This window comes from Akebia trifoliata, chromosome 16 (genome assembly GCF_017979445.1).
Source record: "Akebia trifoliata isolate Shusen 1 chromosome 16, ASM1797944v1, whole genome shotgun sequence".
Lineage (NCBI taxonomy): Eukaryota > Viridiplantae > Streptophyta > Magnoliopsida > Ranunculales > Lardizabalaceae > Akebia > Akebia trifoliata.
Window position 1 is genome coordinate 931,636 of NC_141390.1, and position 24,124 is coordinate 955,759.

General features: G+C 34.9%; 2 protein-coding genes across 2 annotated transcripts in view; both read right to left on the reverse strand.

Moving 5' to 3' along the window:
* Positions 1–2,612: 2,612 nt before the first annotated feature.
* Positions 2,613–6,840, reverse strand: LOC147382154 (large ribosomal subunit protein uL18y-like). Its single transcript, XM_086429223.1, has 9 exons — positions 6,688–6,840; positions 5,493–5,562; positions 5,321–5,412; positions 4,981–5,107; positions 4,812–4,891; positions 4,609–4,725; positions 3,958–4,092; positions 3,649–3,818; positions 2,613–3,039 (listed from the first exon to the last, which is right to left on the reverse strand). The coding sequence occupies exons 1-9, from the start codon at positions 6,688–6,690 to the stop codon at positions 2,925–2,927; spliced, it is 909 nt and encodes a 302-aa protein (XP_086285349.1). The 5' UTR covers positions 6,691–6,840; the 3' UTR covers positions 2,613–2,924.
* A 5,721-nt stretch (positions 6,841–12,561) lies between these two features.
* The window catches only part of LOC147382155 (MBOAT (membrane bound O-acyl transferase) family protein), a 28,441-nt gene continuing 16,878 nt past the window's right edge, over positions 12,562–24,124 (reverse strand). Inside the window, exons 13-20 of the mRNA XM_086428835.1 lie at positions 23,719–23,828; positions 23,535–23,627; positions 23,339–23,420; positions 21,112–21,189; positions 20,237–20,312; positions 20,111–20,160; positions 19,936–20,022; positions 12,562–12,914 (exon numbers count right to left, since the gene is read on the reverse strand). Coding sequence (XP_086284961.1) covers positions 19,981–20,022; positions 20,111–20,160; positions 20,237–20,312; positions 21,112–21,189; positions 23,339–23,420; positions 23,535–23,627; positions 23,719–23,828 — 531 coding nt within the window. The 3' untranslated portion in view covers positions 12,562–12,914; positions 19,936–19,980. The remainder of the gene's footprint in view (positions 12,915–19,935; positions 20,023–20,110; positions 20,161–20,236; positions 20,313–21,111; positions 21,190–23,338; positions 23,421–23,534; positions 23,628–23,718; positions 23,829–24,124) is intronic.

Genomic DNA, 24,124 nt, shown 5'->3' on the forward strand with positions numbered 1-24,124 from the left:
TTGTACATAGATTTACCCTATCTTGAGTGTTTTTGCATTAACTTATGCTATGCACCAGAGATGTAATGATTCTCAATTTCTCCCAATATCTCAACTTTTAGTTGTGGTTCTCAAACAAAATATTTACAATAAATGGTTGACAATATTGAGAGTTTCCATTTCTTTAGTAGTATTTCATTTGCTGTTTGAATATTTATAAGAAAAGATCATATGAGATGTGCGTATTATGCCATATCAAATGGATTCCACATGATAAAAGCATGTGTACATATCATTATCATTTTTCACATACAAAATATATGATTTCCCCAAATCATTTGGAGGCAGCTTCAATTAATTGAAGACACCGTCTCCCTTACTTGACACAGGGCCCTTTTGATCTTCAAACTGATTACATTCTCCTTGACCTCGGCCCTTTCTTATAGACTAATGAAAAATGATATTGATTTATTTAAAATATTAAAATTACATTCTGACTAAGATTGAAGTTGAATAAAAACTCTTATGATGTGTGTCTCTGTTTCACAATTATTCTATTAGCAACGCAACTTAACACTTGCTAATCCCTAATTTTTAAAGCACCAAACTCAGCCATGCATGTATGATAATAATACAACGAAACTCGCATAAAAATTATATCAAAACTTTGAATTTGTTGTTCTTCGTTCATCATTTGTAATTTGTCTAAATAAATCGCTAAGATTCATCTAAATCTTTGAAATTAACTATGCCATTATTAGTTCATTTACCATAAAAAAAAATGTTGGATTCATCAAAGGAAGTGAGATAGAATGATTTAGATACTTTGTTAAGGCGGATGGCATTTAGTTTTAAAAAGGTCACTAACCACCCAAAAATTAGGGAGTAGTTAGAAAGACCCCCTTTTTTTTTTTTTTTTGAAAAGTAAAAAGACTCCCTTATTACGGATCATTAAGTACTTTTTCATTCTGATCTATAATTTGCTAGTTGGGGGCATGAAGCAAACTTTGAATTGTATAACCATCCAAGTTACTAGAGTACATGTACGTTTTAGAAACAATTATGAAAAACTAACTATAACATACATACGAAAAATGCTCAAAAATGTTGTGCCATGAAATGTTGAATTGTAGTTGGCATGGCAAAAACTCAAAAATGAGATTTGAAGTGCCAATGTACCATTGGACAACATTATGCAAAAGGGTCGTGCTTTTGCTGCCCACTTAAGTGGAATCTTTAAAATAAAAAAAATAAAAAAATAAAAAAATAAAAAAATTACACATTGATTAATGTAGGAGAACCTCAATGGGGGACATTTTGATGTGGTGGCGCGTGCATGTCTATAAATGGGTTTTCTTCGAGGTACAAGTAAAACGTGTGCGCGCATCTAGGTGTCCCCCACCAAGGTCACTCCAGCGCAACTCTTACACATATACCCTTACCAAATTACTCTCTGTGCCTACAATTTTCTCCATCTATTCTATCAAATGAAAGTTCTCTTTCTCTCTCTCATTCTTCTTTGCATCTAGAAAAGAAGCGAGGGTTTTTAAATTTCGACAAGTCTCCTCCTTGGATCTTATGTTTCTTTTTTGTTTACCTGAACACCTCAAAAAAATAAAAATAAAAATCAATTCGAAGTCATTCGTATGAGAAAATTTCTGTGTGAAATCTTCAGTTTGGTATGCCAGTACCGAATCACTATTGCAAGGTTCAGTAGGTACACATCAATCTTATACACAGATTCAGCATAGGCATACTGAACAAGAGATTTACACGGTAAAATTTTGTTCGGTAGATACTAATTAAATCTATTTTGTAATAAATGGTAGATACCTACCGAACGAAACTTTCTCGTGCAAATCTTTATATTTGGCATTTCAATACATGCCAAATTAATATAATAATGTTCGATAGATACCCACTAAAACAAGTTCAATTTTGATCCTACTAAATTCGTTCAGTGACTTTAAAGAATTTTAGTAAGTGGGCGTAAAGAGTATTATGAAAAATTAGATGGGCACAGTGAGTAAGTGAGTAGGGCTTAAAACAGGTCAGATATGGGCCGGATACAAGTGTGTCCATATCCATATCGTGTTTTTTTTTTTTTTTTTTGTCTTGATTCATATCCAGATATTCAACTTTGATTATACTAGTTAAAAATCGTATCTGAACTATACTAGTTAAAAATCGTATCTGAACCATTTTAATTTTATTAAAATGTCAGACCATTTTTGACTAAATGGTGAATTGAACTAAAGACCTCTCCATTTTGGAGAGGTCTTATTACCTACACTCAATTGTTTGTTTGATGAAAAATGACTTAAAAAAATATAAAAATACAATTTACAAAGTAATATATCATTTAGATTATGATAAATATAGGGATAAAATTATATCCGATCCGGATCCGACTGAGGTCAAGGGACATCAACCCATATCTAAAACATATTTTAATTCGTATATACTTGATGAAACCAAATCGGCTAAATTCAAATTCGGATCACTAGGATTTCAGATAAAATCCGTACCATTTTAAACCTTATAAGTGGGGGCGAGAGTATATAATAAGTAGAGAATAGTAATAGCCATCAAAAGGGTTAAGCAGATAGAAATAGCTCAGGAACCCACAAGTACCCAAACTCCAAATGGTGATCAACATACCACTATGATTTGAGAAATTTAGTCACTACATAAAGACAACAAATGTCGTGCCAATGCGACGCTCACACATCATCTACAACTGAAAAAAACTAACAAAAAATATCACTAAATTTACTACTGAAAACTCTCATGACTAGTTATCACATTCTGAAGCAAGAAGTTGAAAAAAAAAAAAAAAAAAAAGAATAAGCTCTGAAGGAAACCATAGGGAAACAGAGATGGCGATGAAAATAGTATAGCAACGGATTTTTTATTTTTTTGGCTAAATTAATATCATGGCACTTTCACTCGTCATCTTCATGATCGTCATTGTCAGCTCCCGCTGCAGAGTTTAGGGCATTCAAGCGCTCAATCAATTTGGCCTTCCTCTCTTCATATGTTAGCTTCTTTAAGTTGTACCTGAAGCAAAGAAAACACAGAAGCAATAAATAAAACTTCAAAAAAGATGTATGCACTTTCTTGTACACTTCAGAGAGACTTTGGAGATCACCCAGTTGTGATAGCAAAAATTAGAATAATGATAAATCAATGGTATTAGCACCCCAACTTTTACTTATCACGCCCAAATTAGAATAATGATAAAAAATCAACAGATGAGTAAAATCAATAGAAACTCTCTATTTATTTTTTTAGATTTTTACTTATTGGATTTAGGATTTTATATAGGCCTAATACTAATTGTAAACAACTGTTGGAAGTTGTTTGAATGTGTTATAATGCTTTGAAATCTTGAAATAATAACTTGAACTGAACGTTTGTAAGTTTTGAATGGTGTGTTTTAATCTTTAATTTTGGTGCAATAAATAATTTAAGAAATGGGGTGTAATACGTAAAAGTTGTCATGTCTATAATAAAACCCTCCCTAAAATTGCAAGGCTTAGTCAATATGGATCATGGAGAAACAGAAACATTGCAGCATTGTCAATACAAAGTTTCAAATTCTAAAACCTAATTTATGATAAATTTACTACAACAACAAAATGTACAAAATTGAGGTTGTAGGCTTACCTCTTGTGCTCCTTGGGAGGCTCTTTCTTTGATTTCTTTATGGTCGGATCAGCACGGATGGCAGCATGCACTTTCTTGTACAGCTCCTCTATGTCATCAGCTTCAATACCTCTCTTGAGATATTCACTGAAATGAGTCTGGTACTTTTCTGGTTCATCCTCCATTAGTGTCTGCAGATTTATCAACCAATAAACAAAATTTAAAAAAGAAACAGCAAATCTTCTCCATATTGAACATTATTGCCTTGACATCATATGGTCGTATAATCACTAACAAATGAATGCAAGGTTTTCAGTCTCAGAGCCAAACCCTCATATATGCAGCAACATGGCCACTATAAATATATTTACGGTGAACCTCTGAATCCAACTGCTTATCCTCCTTTTTGAAACCAGCAAATCTCTTATCACTGTGAGGAATGTCAAGTCCACCATCCAACGCTCCCTGAAATTAATGCTAAATATTATGCTTGTATCTCAATGAAATGAATTAAATATTAAATGTGGTAAACAGCCAATAATAAAATGGTTGATGAAGAGGATGGTAAGAGTCAGAAACATATAAATTTAATCTAGAGAGCTTCTATTGCACACTAACTTTTGCTGATGCCACCCCCAAGATAGGTGATTTACAGATGAATTGGGGTGGCGTTAGCAAAAGGTGGTGTGGCAATAGAAACCCTCTTAATCTAACAGGAAACTGGAACATGTACAAAAACAGATAAGTAATGCATAACTAATAATATATCAGTGCTGCATAATAAAACCATTAAAAATTATTAAAAGAAACAACACGGCATACCCCAATTTATTTAATCTGTAATTTACATGTCCCAAGAAACAAAGAACAGTACATAATAAACCAAACAATTCAACCAAGTAATACAAATAAAATGGCCTACTTTATGAAAAATATATTTCTATCACATAAAAATAGAAGTCTATGATAAGTTGACGATACCTTAAGAGCACCAAAAACACGGTTCCCGGTTGTAGTTCTAACAAGGCCAACATCAAGCAGTGCACGGAAGGGTCTCCTGCTCTCTGTGGGTTCAACTGAGAAATCTTCACCACTTGCCTGCCGGTGTTGGTGCCAAATCATATTATTCTCCTCACATAAGCAATAACAAACAAATATTAAATCATATTAAATAAAGTGAATACCTCAACATTTCCCTCGTAGTCGTCATCCATCTCAAGCATTTTCAAGACTCGGCGAGCCAAGAGAAGACCAGTACAGTAAGCTGGGGTTCATGTTAAAAAAAAAAAAGGTTAAAACACAATGTATCTACATCAATGGAAATAAAGAATCTTCAAGTGACATGTTTTGTACCTGCAGCATAATTGGTAAGGCCAACTTCAAGCCCATAACGAGGAAGCTCATGGGCATAAGCAGCAGCAAGTACAATATCACCAGTGATACTAGCAGATACTATTTGTGCAATAATATCTTTGTTGGTCTATTAAGAGAGTAAAGGTTTAGAACATATATCATCCATAAGTTAATCACCAACTCGATAAGTTAAATACACAGTCAAACAAGCCAAATTCATCAACAAATATCAAAGTTCTTAATTAGAGACGATCATCTGCCGAATGCATTAAGCAGACCATTTACTGGATCAAAAAGAACAAAAAATAAATAAGTTCATTAAGAATAGTTAAAAGGATACAAATCGAACAACAAAACGGTATTTTGGTGTGTTGTATTTATTCTTGTCCTGGTTGATCAAGCGAATCCTAGCTCTGTAATCTGTCTTCCCCTCTGTAAACAATTCCGAGAAACAAAATAATTAGAGATGAAAACCAATCATAACAGCTAAAGATGGGACGGGAACACCATACCTCTTCTTCTCTTGAATTTGACTTGAAAACGCTTGAAATAAGCATTCGATTTCTGTGCTTTAACAAACACCTGGAATGCACAAGGAAATCAGATGAATCAAAATGCTTAAAGAATAAACCCACGACAACTATAAGATGAACTTAGCTGCAACTTAAAGGGGAAAAAACCACAAACTGCCTTCATGACAATACAATAAGTTGAAATTCAGTAGCCCCAAAGTGCTATTGAAAAAAATGAATGTTATATCTAGAGAGCTGCTATTGGCACCCAAAATTTTACTTATTACACCCCAATTTCTTGAATTATTTATCACACCCCAATTAAAGATTAAAACACACTCTTCGAACATTACAAAGGTTTGGCTCAAATTATAATCTCAACATTACCAAACATTATAACACTCTTCGAACAATTTCATTAGTTGTTTACAATTATGATTAGGCTCATATAAAACCCTAAACCCCTCTCCAAAAAACAAAATCTAGCGCATAAAAAAAAAGTGAGCTTCTATTGGCAATTTTGCACCCCAACTTTAAATTATTCTCAACCATTCAATCATTTTATTTATTTTAATTGGGTGCTATAAGTAAAAGTCGGGGTGTCAATAACAGCTCTCTATATCTAAAAGAAAGAAACCTAGAACTAATTTTTCAACAAAAAAAAAAAAAAAAAATTAGGTATACGGGTTTGATGATGATCTCATTGATGAGATTAATTAACTACATAGTGTTGGTTTGATTTGTACATACATACATTCAGAACATATTTTTTTTAAATTAAAAACAAAGAAATAAATTAAAATTTTCCATTAAAAAAATTACATAAAAAAGAAGATTGGTAGAACCAATAAAACATGAAAATGTCTAATAAATATAAGAGAAACAATCAGCTAGAGATGCCAAATAATGCAGAACATCCATCTTCATTCAGAACAAACGATTTCAAACGAACCCAAAGGCCTTAATCAAATTGGATTGCCATTTTCGCGCCAAAAAAATGGCATTTTTTAATCCAAAAATGACAATTTTTTCATAAAAACAGTAGATGACCCAAAATTAAAGGTTGATGGAATCAAAACTAAAACCCTAAACAATTATCTGGAAAAGCAGTAACCTGTGAACTAAGATTTTAAAAACATGGTGAAAGATCAGAGGAAGATGAGAGATTCATAAACCCTAGTTTTTCGATTCTCACCATTGTTAATGCTCGAACTGCTCTTCTCCGCTCAGATTGGTTCGACTCTCTCAGAGTACGTGGAGGGCAAAATGTTTTCTAAAGATGCTTAAATATAAAACTCTTGTAAGTATGATGATAGAGATGAGGATTGACGGTCCAGATTCAATCTGTGGAGTTTCTAGGGTTTTAACTGTATATGCCAAGTGTACTACTGTCATTGTATACGATTACATAAGCCACGTGGCAGACCCTTTGGGGTCCACTTGCACCTTTAGTTAGTTCTACTTGGCCCATTTAGTTATTTTGATTGAGTTGGGCCCGATTACTTTTAAGGTTTGGGCTTAAGCTTGGGATCATAGTTAGCAATTCGGTGTACGGTAAAAAATCGTTATGGGATTAATTCGAATATGATTTGAAATAGACATTTAGTAATTCGTTTAAAAATTCAGTGAAAATTCAAAAAATACCAAAATTACGATACAAAAATGTGATAAAAATTTTTATAAAAAATTTGTGTGTATATATATTAAAATTTTCATAGTACTCATGTCCAAATATTTAAAAAACTCCCCTGTCTTTTTAAGATTTATTTGTTTTATATCTTATTTTTTAAAATCACCATCAGTACCCTTCATCTTTGAACTCATCCTTAGTAAATTAAGAACATATGATTTTTTTTTTTTTCTTTTTGTGCATGTATATTAAGGGTGCACATGATTCAGATTGGTTCAGCTTTTGGCAAAATTGGAACCGAATCAAACATGATTGGTTCTACAAATTTGGAATCGAACCAATCCAATTACCCTATAAAATCGAACCAATCCAAACCAACCTTGGTTCGGATCGGTTCTTGGTTCTTATACTTTCAAAATAGAAAAACTAGTATTTTTTCTTTTAAAAAAGGATTCCTTTGGATCAGATCATAAATAATGCATATTTTTAAAATGAAAATGATTTTATGATTAAATTCTGACTAAAATCTATAAAAATTGAAAATTAGAGGAAGCTCAATGAGACTAAAAATAAATTATAAATTATAAATTTTAAATTAGTATTTTGGATGGATTAGTGAGGAAACTAATCCATAAATGGTAGATTAACGTATCCAAGCCTAGGTTCGTATAGTATATTTCATCTAACAAATACGGCATAAAGATTCTTGTAAAAAAAAAGGAATCAAACTCTTTGAAAAAGTTTTTCCATAAATAGGTTGATTCATTTGAGAGTTGAGAGAGAAATTTGTGTACATTTTTTATGAGTTTTTGTTAGAAAAAAATAGAGGAGATAAAGTTGAAGACTTTGATGAGTTACCTCTACATAACATATATATATATATATATATATAGATATATATATATATATATATATATATATATATATATATATATTATAATAGATGCTTCGGATTTGTTCGGTTCTCGGATTGGTTCGGTTCTATTATACCTTCTAATCCGGAACTGAACTAAATCAATCAGATTTTTTAATATACAATCCATACCCGAATCAAACCATGCTCAATCCGAACCAATCCAATCCAAAAGGCTTCGGATTGGTTCGGTTATCGGATTTACTCAATTCAATGTGCACCCCTAATGTATATCTAACACTTAAGCCTTATTACAAATCATTAACACTTGGATGCCTTTACATATATTCCATTTTAATATTTATTCTAAAATAATATATATAATAATATATATAGATAAAAATTTTAAATCAAGAATTTTTTTTTTCTTATGATTAATATGCTATTAATAGAAATTTGAGTAATTGAGTTAGCAAGACTCGTGTTCAAAAAATATGAGAGGAGAGAGAAGTTATGTAAAAAGAGTGAAAAAAAATTAGTTGTTGATTGATAATCGTGAGATTCGATAGCAAACTATGATTAGTGCAATAACAATCAATAATTAGTGATTGTTTAATGATGAAACCTTTAAGTGTAAAGAGAGAATAATGAAAATAGTATCATGCAATATTGAGATAGAATTTTATTAATTTGTGTTTTTTACTGACTTTGTAGAAAATATTTTTGATTTGTTTAATTCAAGAAAAGAATAAATCATGAATGATTCGAAAAGGTTCAAAAAATTGAGAATTTTTAATAGGAATTCAATTGGATGGCAATTTTAATTGTTTTGTGTATCATTCGGAAATCCGGGTATAATTCATGAATTATTCGAAGAATTAACTAACTATGCTTGGGAGTAGGAGTGGCAATTCTAACACAACCATCGAAACGATATAAAATTAGTGGTTTAGGTCAAACCTAATTGGATTTGGGCTATAATAGTGTTGACCCATCTACCACGATTATTAAATTGGTTGGATTTGGGTTAAGGACATCAATCCCGTGTTGACACGTTTTATTATTTTGTAATTAACGTGTCATTTTTAACTATGAAACACATGAGTATCTTAAATAATAACAATCATTTAAGGATTTTCTAAATTACTCTTTTTTTTTTTGTTGAATATTTTCAAATAATTAATGGTTAACACTTTCCATGCTAAGTTATTTATTTATTTATATATTTTTAAAATGAGTTTTCATTGACATCTAGAGGCATGTATTAGTATTTGATACCCAATATGGTGATTTATGTGAGTAATGAAACTTAATTTATGTTGGTAGACATTGATTTATGGTTGTGTAACTTTATTTTTAGTAAGAGTCATGTTGGAGTGACCACAAGATTGTACCTCACATCGCACATCCTTACGTGAAAGTGTGTAAGAACTATTTATGCTTTTTGACTTATATCTCGATGAAAAGATCTTTGATTCCTACACACTTTCACGTCATGATGTGCGACATGATGTACAATCTTGAATCCACTACAATATTATTCTTTTAGTAATGATATTTTATTTTTTTGTGATGGAAATTAAACCTTTTTTTTTTTTTTTTGTCACTTAAGATTAGAATTTTACTAACTAGATTAGGTTAAATGGGACAAGTTAGATATCTATTTAATAAATATGTTGGATTTGGATTTGGTAAATTTTATAATATCCTTACCTCAACATGACACGAAGCCAACCTGACCCATTAGCACCCCTACTTGGGAGATAGGCCATAGGCAACCCAACCTGATTAATAACTACATAATTGCATGTGCATTCTATTATTGAACTCTAACAAAAGACCAAAGTCAAGGGATACATGTCATCAATTTGAAAAAGTAGGGAGTTCTCTAGTATTTACCACAAGGTAGTTTGGGGGGTACATCAAAATCACTCTAATTTTATTTATAATGTAATAGCTAAGTATTACAGTAACTTGATGACGTGGTTACTAGACTTCATAGCTTTAAATACACCTTTACCTTAACAAAAGATCTTAGGGAAAATTACTTAAAAGGACTCTCGCGGAAGGTTTCTTTTTAAATAGTCTCTAAGTTTTGCACGATTGCTTATCGGAACATTTAGAAAACTTTTTTTTTTCTTATAAATGATCCCTCATACTATCAAGTTCACCACTTTTTATTTACTGTTGAAGTTGATGCTTTTTAATTATTGTTGAGTTCACTATTTATTAAATAAAAAGTGATGTACTTGACACTAGTAAAATTCACCAATTTTTTAATTTTCGAGTTTTTCCAACTAAATACATGGAAAGATGGACTAAGAACTTGAGATAATGACTTGTTTAGATGATTTCAACCCAAAAAAATCATTTTTAATCGATTTTCATTCAAAAATTAATACACAAAAAAGTGAAAAAAATCCTAATTTACATACATATCTTCAAAATATTTTTTTAAAAAAATCCTTGAAAATGACTTCTTTTTCTTTCTTAAATCAATTATGACAGAATGGAGTCTCCGAAATTCGATTGAGATGTTAAAAATCCAATTTTTGAATGAAAATAATGAGTTCAAACAGTAAGGACATTCAACTGTGAGAAATTTGGGAGATGAGATCCAGGGACCATTTAGAAAAAAAAAAAAAGTTTACTAAATGTCCCGTTAAGCAACCGTTGAAAACTTAAGGACTATTTAGAAAGATATCATTTCATGAGGATCTTTTAAGTAATTTTTCCAAGTTTTTAAGTACCAAAGATATGGGCAAAAAGGTTTGGAATGGGCTGATTTTTTGTGAAGATGATCTCTATGGTGAGGGAATCATCCTTGCACAAAATCAGCCAAGTCTAAAACTTTTAACCTCATAAAAAATGGTTTACAAAAAGTGGACGATTCATAATTCTTCAACTTGTAATTAGAAGTTTTAGAATGGGCTGATTTTTGGCAAGGATGATCTCCTCACCAGAGAGATCATCCTCACAAAAAATCAGCCTATTCTAAATCTTTTTGCCCATATAAGACAACACGTTATAGCTTTATAAGTACTTTTATGTATATACGGATCCTGATCCACACACACACATATATATATATGGGAAGCGCTCGGAAGCCCTAAAGGGTGCCAAACATTTTTGAAAATAGGGGTTAGAGATTTCAGAATAGACTGATTTTTCGTGGGAATGGTCTCTATGGTGAAGAGATCATACTCACCAAAAATCAATTCATTCCAAAACTTCTAACATTAATTTACAAGTTGAAGAATCGTAAATCGTCTAATTTTTATAAACCACTTTTGAGACGAGGAGATCATCCTCACCAAAAATCAGCCCATTCTAAAACCTCTAACTCATTCATTGAAAAAATGTTTAGCACAATGTTTGACTCTCTTTAGGGCCTCCAAAGGCCACCCTATATATATATATATATATATATATATATATATATATATATATATATATATATATATATATATATTATGACCAAAACTTTAAAATTAGATTAATTGAGACACACACCAACCTTTTTTAATAACATAATTAGAAGGTGGCATGTGCAAATGCACATTTATCAAAAGGGTTTATTTGTAATTTAAAATATTAATTAAAAAATCTTATAATATTACATGGTAATAAGTGTTTTTTTTTTTTTTTTTTTTAATATTAATTTTGAAAACGAACCATTGTATTATTTAGATGACAATTTTCTTGGTTTTTGACCAAAATGATCCTGATTATATTAAATTTAAATGTAAAATTGAAGGTATTTGTGGGATCCAAGATTTGGTGTCGAACCACTTCTACTCCACCTTCTCCCATTGTAATAGTAAAGATAAGCAAGAAAATCATATATGATGTCTGAAATGCAGTAACCACCCCATTCTCAATTCTAAAGAAGCCGGTTAAGAGGTGATCAAGGAAGAAATTGCATGTTGGCTTTCTAACCCCTTTGTTTTTCCTCAGTAATTAGGTGTACAGCATCTATAAGCATGGTTTTAAAACTCCTTTTGCCATCCCATCCGTGAACGAGACCGAGCCATCTTGGACGAGTTTTTCGATATGTTTGAGATGTCTTGTTCAACAATGAGAAAAATGAAAGTGGATTTTAAATCTCATCCGATACATTGACTTGTCAATCCGTCTTGGATGAGATTTAAAATCATGTCTGTAGGTGACTTTTCAAGTCTGCTGTCAAATCCTAGGGATCAATCCTATACAGGCGATGAAAACTACCAACTTGGAGTACAGTAGAGACGAGGAATTTTTGGTGGGGCAGGCAACCTTTTTCTCACGTCATGTATCGTTTATAACTGATTAACAACTAGTGTCATTCTAATTTTCAAATTTAAGTTAGGTAAGCCTTCTGATGCATCCTTATTTGGTGTGATATAATTTCATGACCTGGTTTGTTATAAAAAAGTGGTGTGGTACTATCAGTTCTTAAAAATAAAAACCTTTTTTCTTGTACGAGGATAAACTGAACAGCCCATGAGACTCCCTCTAATCAAACAAACTAGGATGAATCAGAAAGTCCAGTAGGGTTTTCCAAGTATAGCCAAAACAAGAAAACAGTTGAGATAAATAAAACCTAATTTCAAAACTGAACTGACCTCACTTTCTTCCAGCAAACAAGATCCACCTATACTGGGGAGTTGCCTAGTTTATCATGATCAAAGGTGTATCCAATAAATACCATATCTAGGCAAATATACTATTAAGTTTAGTAAAATCATCAAGATCTTGATGAGTGGGAACTTCTATATTGGATGCCGACAGGGATGTCGATACATCTTTGATACTTTTCAGATGCACTCCTATGAATCGTTTTCAACCATCAGATTCTATAAAAGTAGTACATTTCCCTCCCACGGTACAATGAAAGTATACCATGAGCTGCACTTCTGCACGATGTTTGGCAACAATCATGGAACTATCTGATCATGCTCTGTCAACAAATGGCGAAAGAAATCAAGACATCATTGTTACAAATATGAGATACCAGAGTAGTTACTTCAAATCTTAACTACTATAACAAGATAAGGCAGAATAGTAGAGGATTGTCAACACTAAATTTTTGCAAAAATACACAATATTGCATAAGTGTAAGGGTTTTTTTTTTTTTTTTTTTCCGTCAGATTAAAGAAAATGAGTTTAGCAAAATCACTTAACTTACTTGAGCTTAGGTTTGTTTGCTTATTAAATTTTAAAAGGTGGTTTAATCATACCCCTCTACTTTGTGCTAAAATGACATATCCTTTGACCTCAGTCTACTCTAAAATAATAGCAAAAATGAGATATCTAGGTAGTTAATTCAAATAGTTTGAATATGATAGTCTCAATGGGAAGATCCCATGTAATTTAGACGTGGCTAGGTGTTGGTGTCGGGCAATTGATATTCTACACTAGGTTCAATCTATTACCTATATTAAGAGAGAAACTTTTGGGAATCAAGTTTATACTACTGAAATGCCAGGGCAGTTTTTTCTTTTTGATAAGCAATTGAGTTAGTGGTTAGTAATTAGTAGGTGAAGGCAGGTTTTTAACCCAGGTCATGGTTAATTGAAAGTTAGAGAATTGTATTAATCTTTAATTATTAGCCCTAATTAGGCTTTAAAGCATTACAAAGATTGAAATAAGGAAAATACTAAAAAGGACCTACATACTAAGAAACCTAATAACAACGTGCTAATCTAACACTCCCCCTCAAGTTGGTGCGTGGATATCAATCACACCCAACTTGGACAAGACACCCTCAAAGGCTATTTTTCCAACACCTTTAGTCAGAATATCAGCAAGTTGTTGAGATGTAGGTACAAATGGAGTACAAATCTGTCCAGAAATAATCTTTTCTCTAATAAAATGGCGATCAACTTCGATATGTTTCGTCCTGTCATGCTGAACCGGATTTGCCACTATGCTAATAGCTGATTTATTATCGCAATAAAGTAAGAATGGGGCTGGCACAGGTAGACACAAGTCTGCTAGTAAAATCTTCAGCCACAATAACTCACACACTCCAAGTGCCATAGCTCGGTATTCTGACTCAGCACTGGACCGAGAAACCACATCCTGTTTCTTACTGCGCCAAGTTACCAAGTTACCACCAACCTTAGTTAAATACCCAGAAGTAGACCGTCTATCAGTCACTGAACCAGCATAATCTGCATCAGTCCATGCCTCAATGCGAAGATGACCATGATTACTAAACAAGATACCTCGACCAGGACATCCCTTAAGATATCTAAGAATACGATAGACAGCAGTAAGGTGAGATGTTCGAGGCGAGTGCATAAACTGACTTACAACACTAACAGCATAGGCAATGTCAGGGCGAGTCATAGACAAGTAGATCAATTTTCCCACCAGACGCTGATACTGACCAATATCCTCCAAACACTCCCCCTCAGAATCAGCCAACCTGTGATTCTGCTCAATAGGAGTATCAGCGGGACGAGAACCAAGTTGACCAGAGTCACAGAGTAAGTCCAGAACATATTTACGCTGAGAAATAAATATACCAGAGTGAGACCGTGCAACCTCAATACCTAAAAAATAACGAAGATGCCCAGGGTCTGTTATCTCAAATTGACGCCCTAAGTAAGTTTTAACCTCGGCAATGCCAACATCATCATCTCCCGTAAGAACAATATCATCCACATAAACAATCAGAGCTACAATTTTTCCGTGGGAGTGACGCAAGAAGAGAGTGTGATCAGCAGAACTCTGATGAAAACCAAACTGATGCATGGCTTTAGTAAAGCGCTCAGACCATGCACGAGGCGATTGTTTCAGACCATAAAGAGAACGACGAAGGCGACAGACATGTGTCGGAGAAGCAGATGGAAGAAACCCAGGAGGTTGGACCATATAGACTTCTTCCTGAAGATCACCATTGAGAAACGCATTTTTGACATCCAACTGAAAGAGAGACCAACCTCTGATAGCAGCAACAGACAGAAGAACACGAATGGTGGTCATCTTGGCAACCGGAGCAAACGTCTCCTGATAATCAAGACCATAGGTCTGAGCATAACCCTTGGCCACTAGACGGGCCTTATAACGAGCAACAGAACCATCCGGATTATGCTTAAGATTGAAAACCCAGCGACATCCCACAGCCTTCCTACCAGGTGGAAGAGGTACAATTTCCCAAGTCTGAGTCTTTTCAAGGGCATTCAACTCATCAATCATAGCTGCGCGCCACTCAGGGTGATTAATAGCATCTGCAACAGTAGTTGGAAGAGAAACAGCGGAAACCGAAGCAAGAAAACTCCGATAGGAGGGTGAGAGGGCCGAATCAGATATATAATTAGAAATTGGATAAGTACAAGTACACTTACCCTTACGAATGGCAATAGGACGATCATCACAGGAAACAGGAGGCGGAGCCGGAGGCGAGGAAGCGACCTGGTCTGGCAGATGAGTGATGGTAGTATCGCGAGAACGTCGAGAGTAAACCTGCAAAGGAGGAGGTAACGAACTGACATGGGGTGGAGAAGGAGGAACAGGCAAAGGAAGAGGAAATAAAGGAGGGAAAGGATCAGTAGATGACTCTAAGGGAAACAACTTAGATTGAATGACAACAGACCCATTGTAGTACGGAGTATGCTCAAAAAAGGAAACATCCCTTGAAATAAAACATCGTCGAGAAGGAGGATGGTAACACCTGTATCCTTTCTGGTTAGAAGAATAACCCAAAAAAATACATTTCAGCTTTAGGGTCAAGCTTAGTACGAGTTTGATCAAGAAGTTGAACAAAACAGACGCACCCAAAAACACGCGGAGGAAGTGGAAAAAGGGGACGATCCGCACAGAGCTTAGAAAAGGGCGTGGCAAACTGAAGAACCCGGGAGGGGGTCCGATTAATAAGATAGACGGCAGTAAGTACTGCATCAGCCCAATAGGATTGGGGCACGTTCATACAGAAGAATTTTACCAATAGAGAGGGCACGAGCTAACTCTAGAATATGACGATTTTTACGTTCGGATCGACCATTCTGCTGAGGGGTCCTAACATTGGACATTTGATGCTCAATGCCAGATTCTAAACAAAGTTTCAAGACCTCACTATAGGTGTACTCAGTACCATGATCAGAACGGAAGGTTTTAATGGTACGACCAAACTGGGTATGAACCATAGCAAGAAATTGCTTGAAGATCCCATAAACTTCACTCTTGTGTTTCATAAGATAAACCCAAGTGGTACGACTATGGTCATCAATGAACAGAACAAAATAGCGAAAACCAAGGGTTGATGTGACAGGGGAGGGACCCCACACATCAGAATGAATTAGGTCAAACATAGCAGATGCAGTAGTATTCATACTAATAGGATAAGAGGAACGCACATGTTTAGCTAATTGGCAAGTTTCACAAGAAAGATCAATCAAATTGTTAATATTAAATAAAGTAGGGAACATGTGTTTCAAATATCCAAAAGAAATATGGCCTAGGCGTAAATGCCAGCGCATTACAAGAGCCTTATTAAAACAACTACTACTACTAGACTGGGAGACAGAATGGATGCTAGGGGAACCGGGTACGTCCAAGAGATACAGTCCATTCACTTCACGTCCAGTGCCAATCGTCCTTTTCGACTCCAGATCCTGAAAGACACAATGAAAAGGATAAAAGATTACACTGCAATTTAAATTTTTGGTAATGCTACTAACAGATATAAGATTAGTAGTGAGTTGAGGAACATGCAGTGTGTTAGTTAAGAGGAAAGAAGACGTAAGAAGTAAATGACCTTGACCAGCTATAGAAGACAACGAACCATCAGCTAGGCGAACCTTGCGATGACCAGAACAAGTACTATATGTTCTAAAAAGGGAGGACGTACCAGTCATGTTATCTAAGGCACCAGAATCAATGATCCATGGTGAGGAGATAGTGGAAACACTGTGTGCAGATGCAAGGGTACCTGAGTGAGCGAATGTAGAGACCGACTGAGATGAAGTCTCCATCTGATTAAAGAATTTCCTGAACTTGTCAAGCTCGGCCTGGGATAGAGATACCGAATCCGAAGAGGCAGTAGTTGCTACCAAAGGTGGTAAATCAATAGTCGGCCGAGAAACTACATGAGCTGAAGATCGCTGAGACTGTTGACGTTGCTGATTTGGACGACCATGAAGCGCATAGCAACGAGCCTTGACGTGACCCAACTTTCCACAATGATCACACTTATGTCACGGACGGGTAGGCATAGATCCATTAGGGGGCTGTGGAGAGGGTAGGTGAGCAAGCATAGCTGAATGTTCTCCTGAAGACTGAGGTAGAATAGGTGCGCGACGACTCTCATCAGCCAAAACATAAGAATATGCAGTCTGTAGGGACGGAAAATGATCCATACCCAATAAATGAACTCTCGCATAATCAAATTCATCCCGGAGCCCAGCTAGGAACTGAAAAACTCGATTCTTATCCAATATCGACGCATACAAGGCCTCATCACCAGGCTCCTTCCAAGCATAGGAGGAGGAGTAGAAGGTCAACTCTTCCCATCTAGCCCGTAACTGTGAGATATAGGAGGTGACAGAAGAGTCTCCTTGAGAAAGACGGGAAATCTCACGCTCCAAGTTAAAAATCCGAACATTGTTTTGACGTTGCGAGTAGATATTTTTTGTGGAATCCCATATCTGTTTTGCAGTCTTGGAAAACATGAAACCAGCGGCAATGTGTGGTTGCATAGATGTAACGAGCCAAGAGCGAACCATAGAGTCATTAGCAAACCATTGGGGATAAGTAGTGTTCGTCGATGTCGGCTGTTTGTCCGCCCCTGTGAGGTAACCAATCTTCCCTTTTCCACCAATAAACATTTCAACCGAACGAGCCCAGAGAAGGTAATTAGGACCATCTAATTTTACGGTGGTAATTTGTATGCCGGGAAAATCAGTAGAATGAGAGGGAAGACCTCCTGATCCAGCATTATTACCAGTGATCGAGGAACAAGACATCTCGGAGGCCATAACAACTAAAACTATGTACTTTGGTTTGAAGGGAGGTCAAAAAATAAAAGTAAAACAAAAAAATATGCAGCTGCTGTACTCGGCAAATACCGAAGCTACTCGGATCACAACCTCCAAACAAGGATCTTCTCTGATTACAGCCACACTGCACCTCTGCAGTGGTCGAAAAACTCCAAAAAACAAGGTCTGAAGAGGTTGTAGACCTCTGACTGCACCTCTGCAGTGACCGTAGGTTTCCAACCAAACTCAAAAAGGGATCGCAGGCTTCAAGACTGCATTTCTGCAGTGACCACAGGCATCGCAGACCTCAAAACAGCAATCTGCTGTGGTCGTGAGCCTTCTATGATGATCGTAGAGTGTTGCAGACCTCAAAACAGCAATCTGCTGTGGTCGTAAGGCCCTGTGGAGGTGTTTGGAGGTGTCGCAGAGGTCATAACATAGATCTGCTGTGATCGTGGGCTTCAAAACAGCCTACTGCTGTGATCGTGGGCTTCAAAACAGCCTACTGCTGGGATCGCAGGGCTCAGAACTCACTCACGATGGTCGCACAAGACTGAGCAGCCACTTGTGATGGTGTAAAATACTCAAACAGGTTACCTGCTGTGATCGTAGGTCTCATACAGTGACCTATGATGATCGCACAAGACTAAAACTGCTATCTTGGATGTCGCAGGCACCAAACAGCATCAAAGCTGTGAGAACAGCCTGATCGCAGGCTTTGGATAGTGATTAACTCCCTATCGCATGATGCGATTAGGGTCTGTAGTGACAGAGGACCCCCGTAGGGGTGATATGGATTGAAAACACAAGAGAAGTTGGGTGATGATTCAAGGAAGAATCATTGGACGGAGGTTGTAGCAGTGGATTTCGATGGAGGTAGAAAGTTTTGGCTTTGATACCAAATTGAAAGTTAGAGAATTGTATTAATCTTTAATTATTAGCCCTAATTAGGCTTTAAAGCATTACAAAGATTGAAATAAGGAAAAGACTAAAAAGGACCTACATACTAAGAAACCTAATAACAACGTGCTAATCTAACATGGTTAGATGCTAGTGTCCCTATCTTTTGGTGTTAGTACAGGGCACCCTGATGTTAAAAAATCTAACATGTTGAGAGGTCTGCATAAAAGCCATTACATACATTAAGAGAGATTTTAGTAAAGTATTAGTTAATGTAAGTACACAATATAGAAAGAATTTTTTAAAAGCTAAAAACCGTTAAAAAATAAATAGCTGAAAACAAGACATAAATAAGGAGCAGAACACCTATTTGATGGGTTCTAATAAACCAAATACTGACCCAATTGGCACTGTAGATATTTTTTCTGGATCACTTCTATCTGAATGCCCAAAAGAGTGCATTAAATAAGATGGTTGTAGTTCCACATTTGGCATAAAGTATCACCTAAATGGGTCCAGGCCCCTAACAAGTTGGCCATATGTACATGCCCCCTTTTATCCAATGTAACTATTGCTCATGTACAACGAATATTGATGATGGAACCAATGAGGATGCTTTGGAGCACGTTGAAGGAAAAGAAGACAAAATGATGTGGCCTGAGGCGGCAAGAAAAGATACGAAGGTACATGCTTTGACCGAAGATATAGCTCTGTATATAGTTGAATGGCAAAGAAAGATTCAAGTTGCCAACTCCAATATTGAAAGATAGTCTGACTACTAAGGCTCGTAAGGCTCAACTTGTGGCATTCAAAACCATGATCCGATGCTTCAGGGTTGTAGAGGACAAAATTCTACGAACTTTGAAAAAAAAAAAACAAATTCCAAAAAAGTTAATTTTCACTGTAGGATTTTAATTTTAAAATTGAGTTAGGAGGAAGTTCAGTAGCATTCCATTTTCAAATGTGGTGTTGGATTGCCAATGTGGTAATCCCTTTGAGCAAAACAACTCTTAGTAAGGCTTAAAATCTTAGTAAGTTAGGAAAGTGTTAAGTGTTATAGATGTAGCGTAGATAATGATGATGACAATAAAATTCAACCTTCTCAACTGGAACAAGGATAAATCTTTGCTAGGGCTTCCAAGTTCACTGCCTCCTTTCTTTTGCTTCGCGTATGTGGAACATCAGCTGCAAAACAACCACGAACAATGGTGCAATAAAAACAAAACTCACAAAGAAACTCTTGGATGACAGGTGAATATTTCTGATGATTTACCTTGGTCCCAACATAAAATGTTGTAAACATGCCACCAAGAATGGGTAGTCCTGCAAATGGTTGAAAGATTGCATTAACTCTTACAACAAAAATTTATCTAAAAGAAGATGGACCGAGACCTCATACCATCTTTCTGGAGGAATCGACTAATAAACCAATTAATGCCTGATGGTCCAATTACGTAACCAACAAGGTTGGCAACCTGTAGAAAACTAAAGGTTAGCAAACATAATAAATTATTTTGAGTGATAGACCCTTTTAAAGACTTTCCAAGTTAAAATGTAAATGCATTGTGGCTCTCTAAGGCTCTGCGCAATCAATGAACAGAGATGCATAACAGGGCTCTTAAAGAATGGATAGAATAAAGCAGACACAATTTTCCCAAGTATTTTCCTCTCATTCTAATTTTCATCTCGTATACTATGGAATGAAACTGGTAAGTAGTAGCATAGCACATAAATTTGTTTCAATGATTTGTCAGTGTAGAAAATACTTCAAAATTTGGTGTCAAATACCCTCTCACGTTTGTGAGAATGTGAAACAACAAATTCAGCTTATTGCATGAAGCCATTTACAATGCCCTTTAGTGTCAATTTCTTGGCACCACACCTTACAATGTAATAACATGCCATTTACAATGCCCTTTAGTACCAATTTCTTGGCACCACACCTTACATTGTAATAAACATATTCAAGAGGGTCTACAATTAACTTGACAAAAAGTTATGGCTTTAGATAGAATTTAATGGATGGATGAATAGGGTTAATTCAGCTGACCTGAATTGATTTCTTAAAACCACACATCTCACACTTTATCATGTTTTGAGTTTGCATTTTATTATGTCAAATTAGATAACCCCCATATATTTCACCCTCATATGCCTAACAAAAGAAGTTCAAGAAGCATATGTTGATAAACCATTATAAAGTCATGACATAAAAGTAACTAAAAATCTAACATCAAACCTAGATTATTTAAAATATGCAAGGGAAAGGCATACCATGAGGCATGTAATGGTAATAGCACCAGAAATTGCACTGAATTCACGAAGAACAAACTCCCCAAATGCATTCTTAACCTGACCATACAATAATTATGAAGATTTAATACTTGAAAATAATAATGGAAGTAAACAAGCATCAGAAAGATCATCCACCAAAAAACAACAGAAAGAATAGAAGAATAAACATGTCAATCTTAAAATTGACAAATGAACCATGGAAGAAAAATAATCAACAAGTTAGAGAAGCCATCTGCTTGAAGCTATAATAGTGATCCAGAAAAAGCTAGGAATAAAATCAAGGAAAACATACTAAATAATACAATAATATCCTTCCAAAGCTGTGCATTTTGCCATTTCCCAATATCATCATCATTTTCCTTATCTCAAAATTGGGTTCTAGTAAGCACATATTTTTCCTCCATTCAATTCTATGTAAAACCATGTTTTCCATTACTTCAAGAAACTTCAAATCTGTTCCCAATCCACGTTCTTTTTGGTCTATTGACCTTTTATAACTTTCAACTTGCATGCTCCAAACCAGGGCTGTTAATTGTCATAGTTGTACATGAACACACCATCATATCTAAATCGACTTTCCCTTAGTTGATCCATTTAGGAGCTACTCTTAAGCAAGAGATCATAAAGTCCTCTTAAGCTTCTCCCTTGAAATGACAGTAATCTGCACAAAGCTATGAAGGGAAAACAAACTAAATAATTAGTTGCAATAATATCCTTCCAAAGCTATGCAATAATACCCTACACCAAAATTCTAGGTTGACTGATGAATCTTGTTCCTCTATTCAATTCTATCTACCGTTATTTCAAGAGTCTTAAAATCTGCTCTCAATATCTCAATCCACCTCATCTTTGGTCTTTCTCACATGTTATAACCTTCCACTTGCACCTAACTAAGGACATTATCAGTCTTAATTTTACATGATCCAACCATCAAAATCAACTTTCCTGTAGTTTACCACTTATTGAAGCTGCTCCTACATCTACATGAAAGCATTTGTTTATAATTTCATATTTCTTTGTTTTCCACTTATCCATATATAATAGATATATCAACAAAGGGATCCAAAGTCCTCTTGAGCTCCTCTCATGAGCTTAAAAACTTAGTTGTAGGAATCTTGCATTGTTATGGTAGCAAGTAGAAACCATAAAATAGGTGAAGTGTTTTCAAACAGGGGTTAAAGATACAGATTTTTTTCAAATTTCTTCGAACCATCAGTAGAGCAGTAACGTAAAATAAGACAGTAACAGATTTGTTGATTGATCAACCATGCACAAATTTGTTGAAGTATTTCGATTTATAGTCGATAGTTATTACCCAAAAAGTAATTTCTAGGCGTTCTGGTAATAGATAACAATTTTCATTAATATTTAAGAGAGCTGGCCAACAACAACTGCTCATGTTTATTGTCATAAAGTTTTTTAAATGAACCAGTATTCATCTTTCTGAATCTCTTTGTCAGATTAAAAAATAAAATACTGGTAGCGATCAGTCGGAGAACCTAAGGTAATTCATTTTCTTTCACATCTATTTTTCAATCTGCACCTGATGAAAATATAGTGTGTGTTAGTACTTTCGTCACCTTCACAACCCCCTTATTTAAATTTCTTACATTGTTAGTTCACGTAATGTTTCATTCAGTCATGTTAAAAATGATCAATTGAAGTATGCCAATTGCTGAAAATTTATGCAGTATTTTTCTAGTTTTGATAAATGTAATTTTCTTCTTTTGATTTGCCACTCTTATTGGGCCGGACCATCGTCTGAGTTCTATGGTAAGATATACAAATCTATGTGATGATGATTATTGTTTTAGAACTACATCGGTCTATCATATAAGTTCTACTGGTGGAATAACTCCCATTTTTTAAAAGGTTTTATAAGATGGTCAAGAGAATTTGGTAACATCATAGGTCACCTGTTCCATGAATAGATATACCTAGGGAAAAAACATAAAAGAGAGCTGCTATTGGCACCCCAACTCTTACTAATTACACCCCAATTTCTTAAATTATTTATCACACCCTAATTAAAGATTAAAACACACCATTCAAACACTACGAATCATTATAACACATTCAAACAACTTGAACAGTGGTTTACAATTAGGATTAGTCTCATATAAATTCTTAAATCTAATAAATAGATATCTAAACAGAGAGATGCACAAGAAAGTAAATAAATTAATAGCAAACATATTGATGTCACCTGAAAGGCAGAAACTGCTGATTTCACTAACAATTCCGGAATAAAGAATAAACATGTTAACCATGCCCAAGAAAGAAGTTTCCTATGGAGCAGATGCAAGAATGGTCAGATTAAGGTTGGAAAAGTATCAAAAGCAATCAAATCATAATAAATTCAACATAAAAAAGGAAACAAAGAGGAAGGGAAGTACAAGTACCACTCTAAATCATGCCATATTGCCACAAAAGTGAATATAACCCATACAATAAGCAGCTTTCTCTGCGAACCTCCAAGAGGAATGTATATGTACCTAAAACAAGACATCACCAATATGATGCACATGATACTGAGGAAAACAGGAGTAGAGAAATGGATGGCCAAAAAAGCCTGAGGGGTAGCACCTAACAAGCCATTTGTTGAACGATGCATGCCAAGTTTTCCAAAAGCTTTCCAAATTATAGCAATTATTGATGCACTTGGGCATATTCTCAGGAGCTTCAATGCCTCCGACCTACAATCATGAGATTGCCAATGAATGAAATTCTGCCTTATTGTACATGAAAACAACTAATGTAAAACAAAAGCTTCAAACTATTAATAACATTTATTTGTACAATAATTCCACACAACCAAGATCTTTGCAACACAAATGGTGGATATCTCTGATCTTGGATTTAGCCTTATCCAGGACAGAACTCTACCCCAATTTCAGGAAAGAAAAGAAAGAAAAAAAGAAAAAGGAGTGTGTTTGTGTTTGTGTATGCATAGAGGGGGGAGGGGGAAGTATTCACTCTCCAGCAAACATAC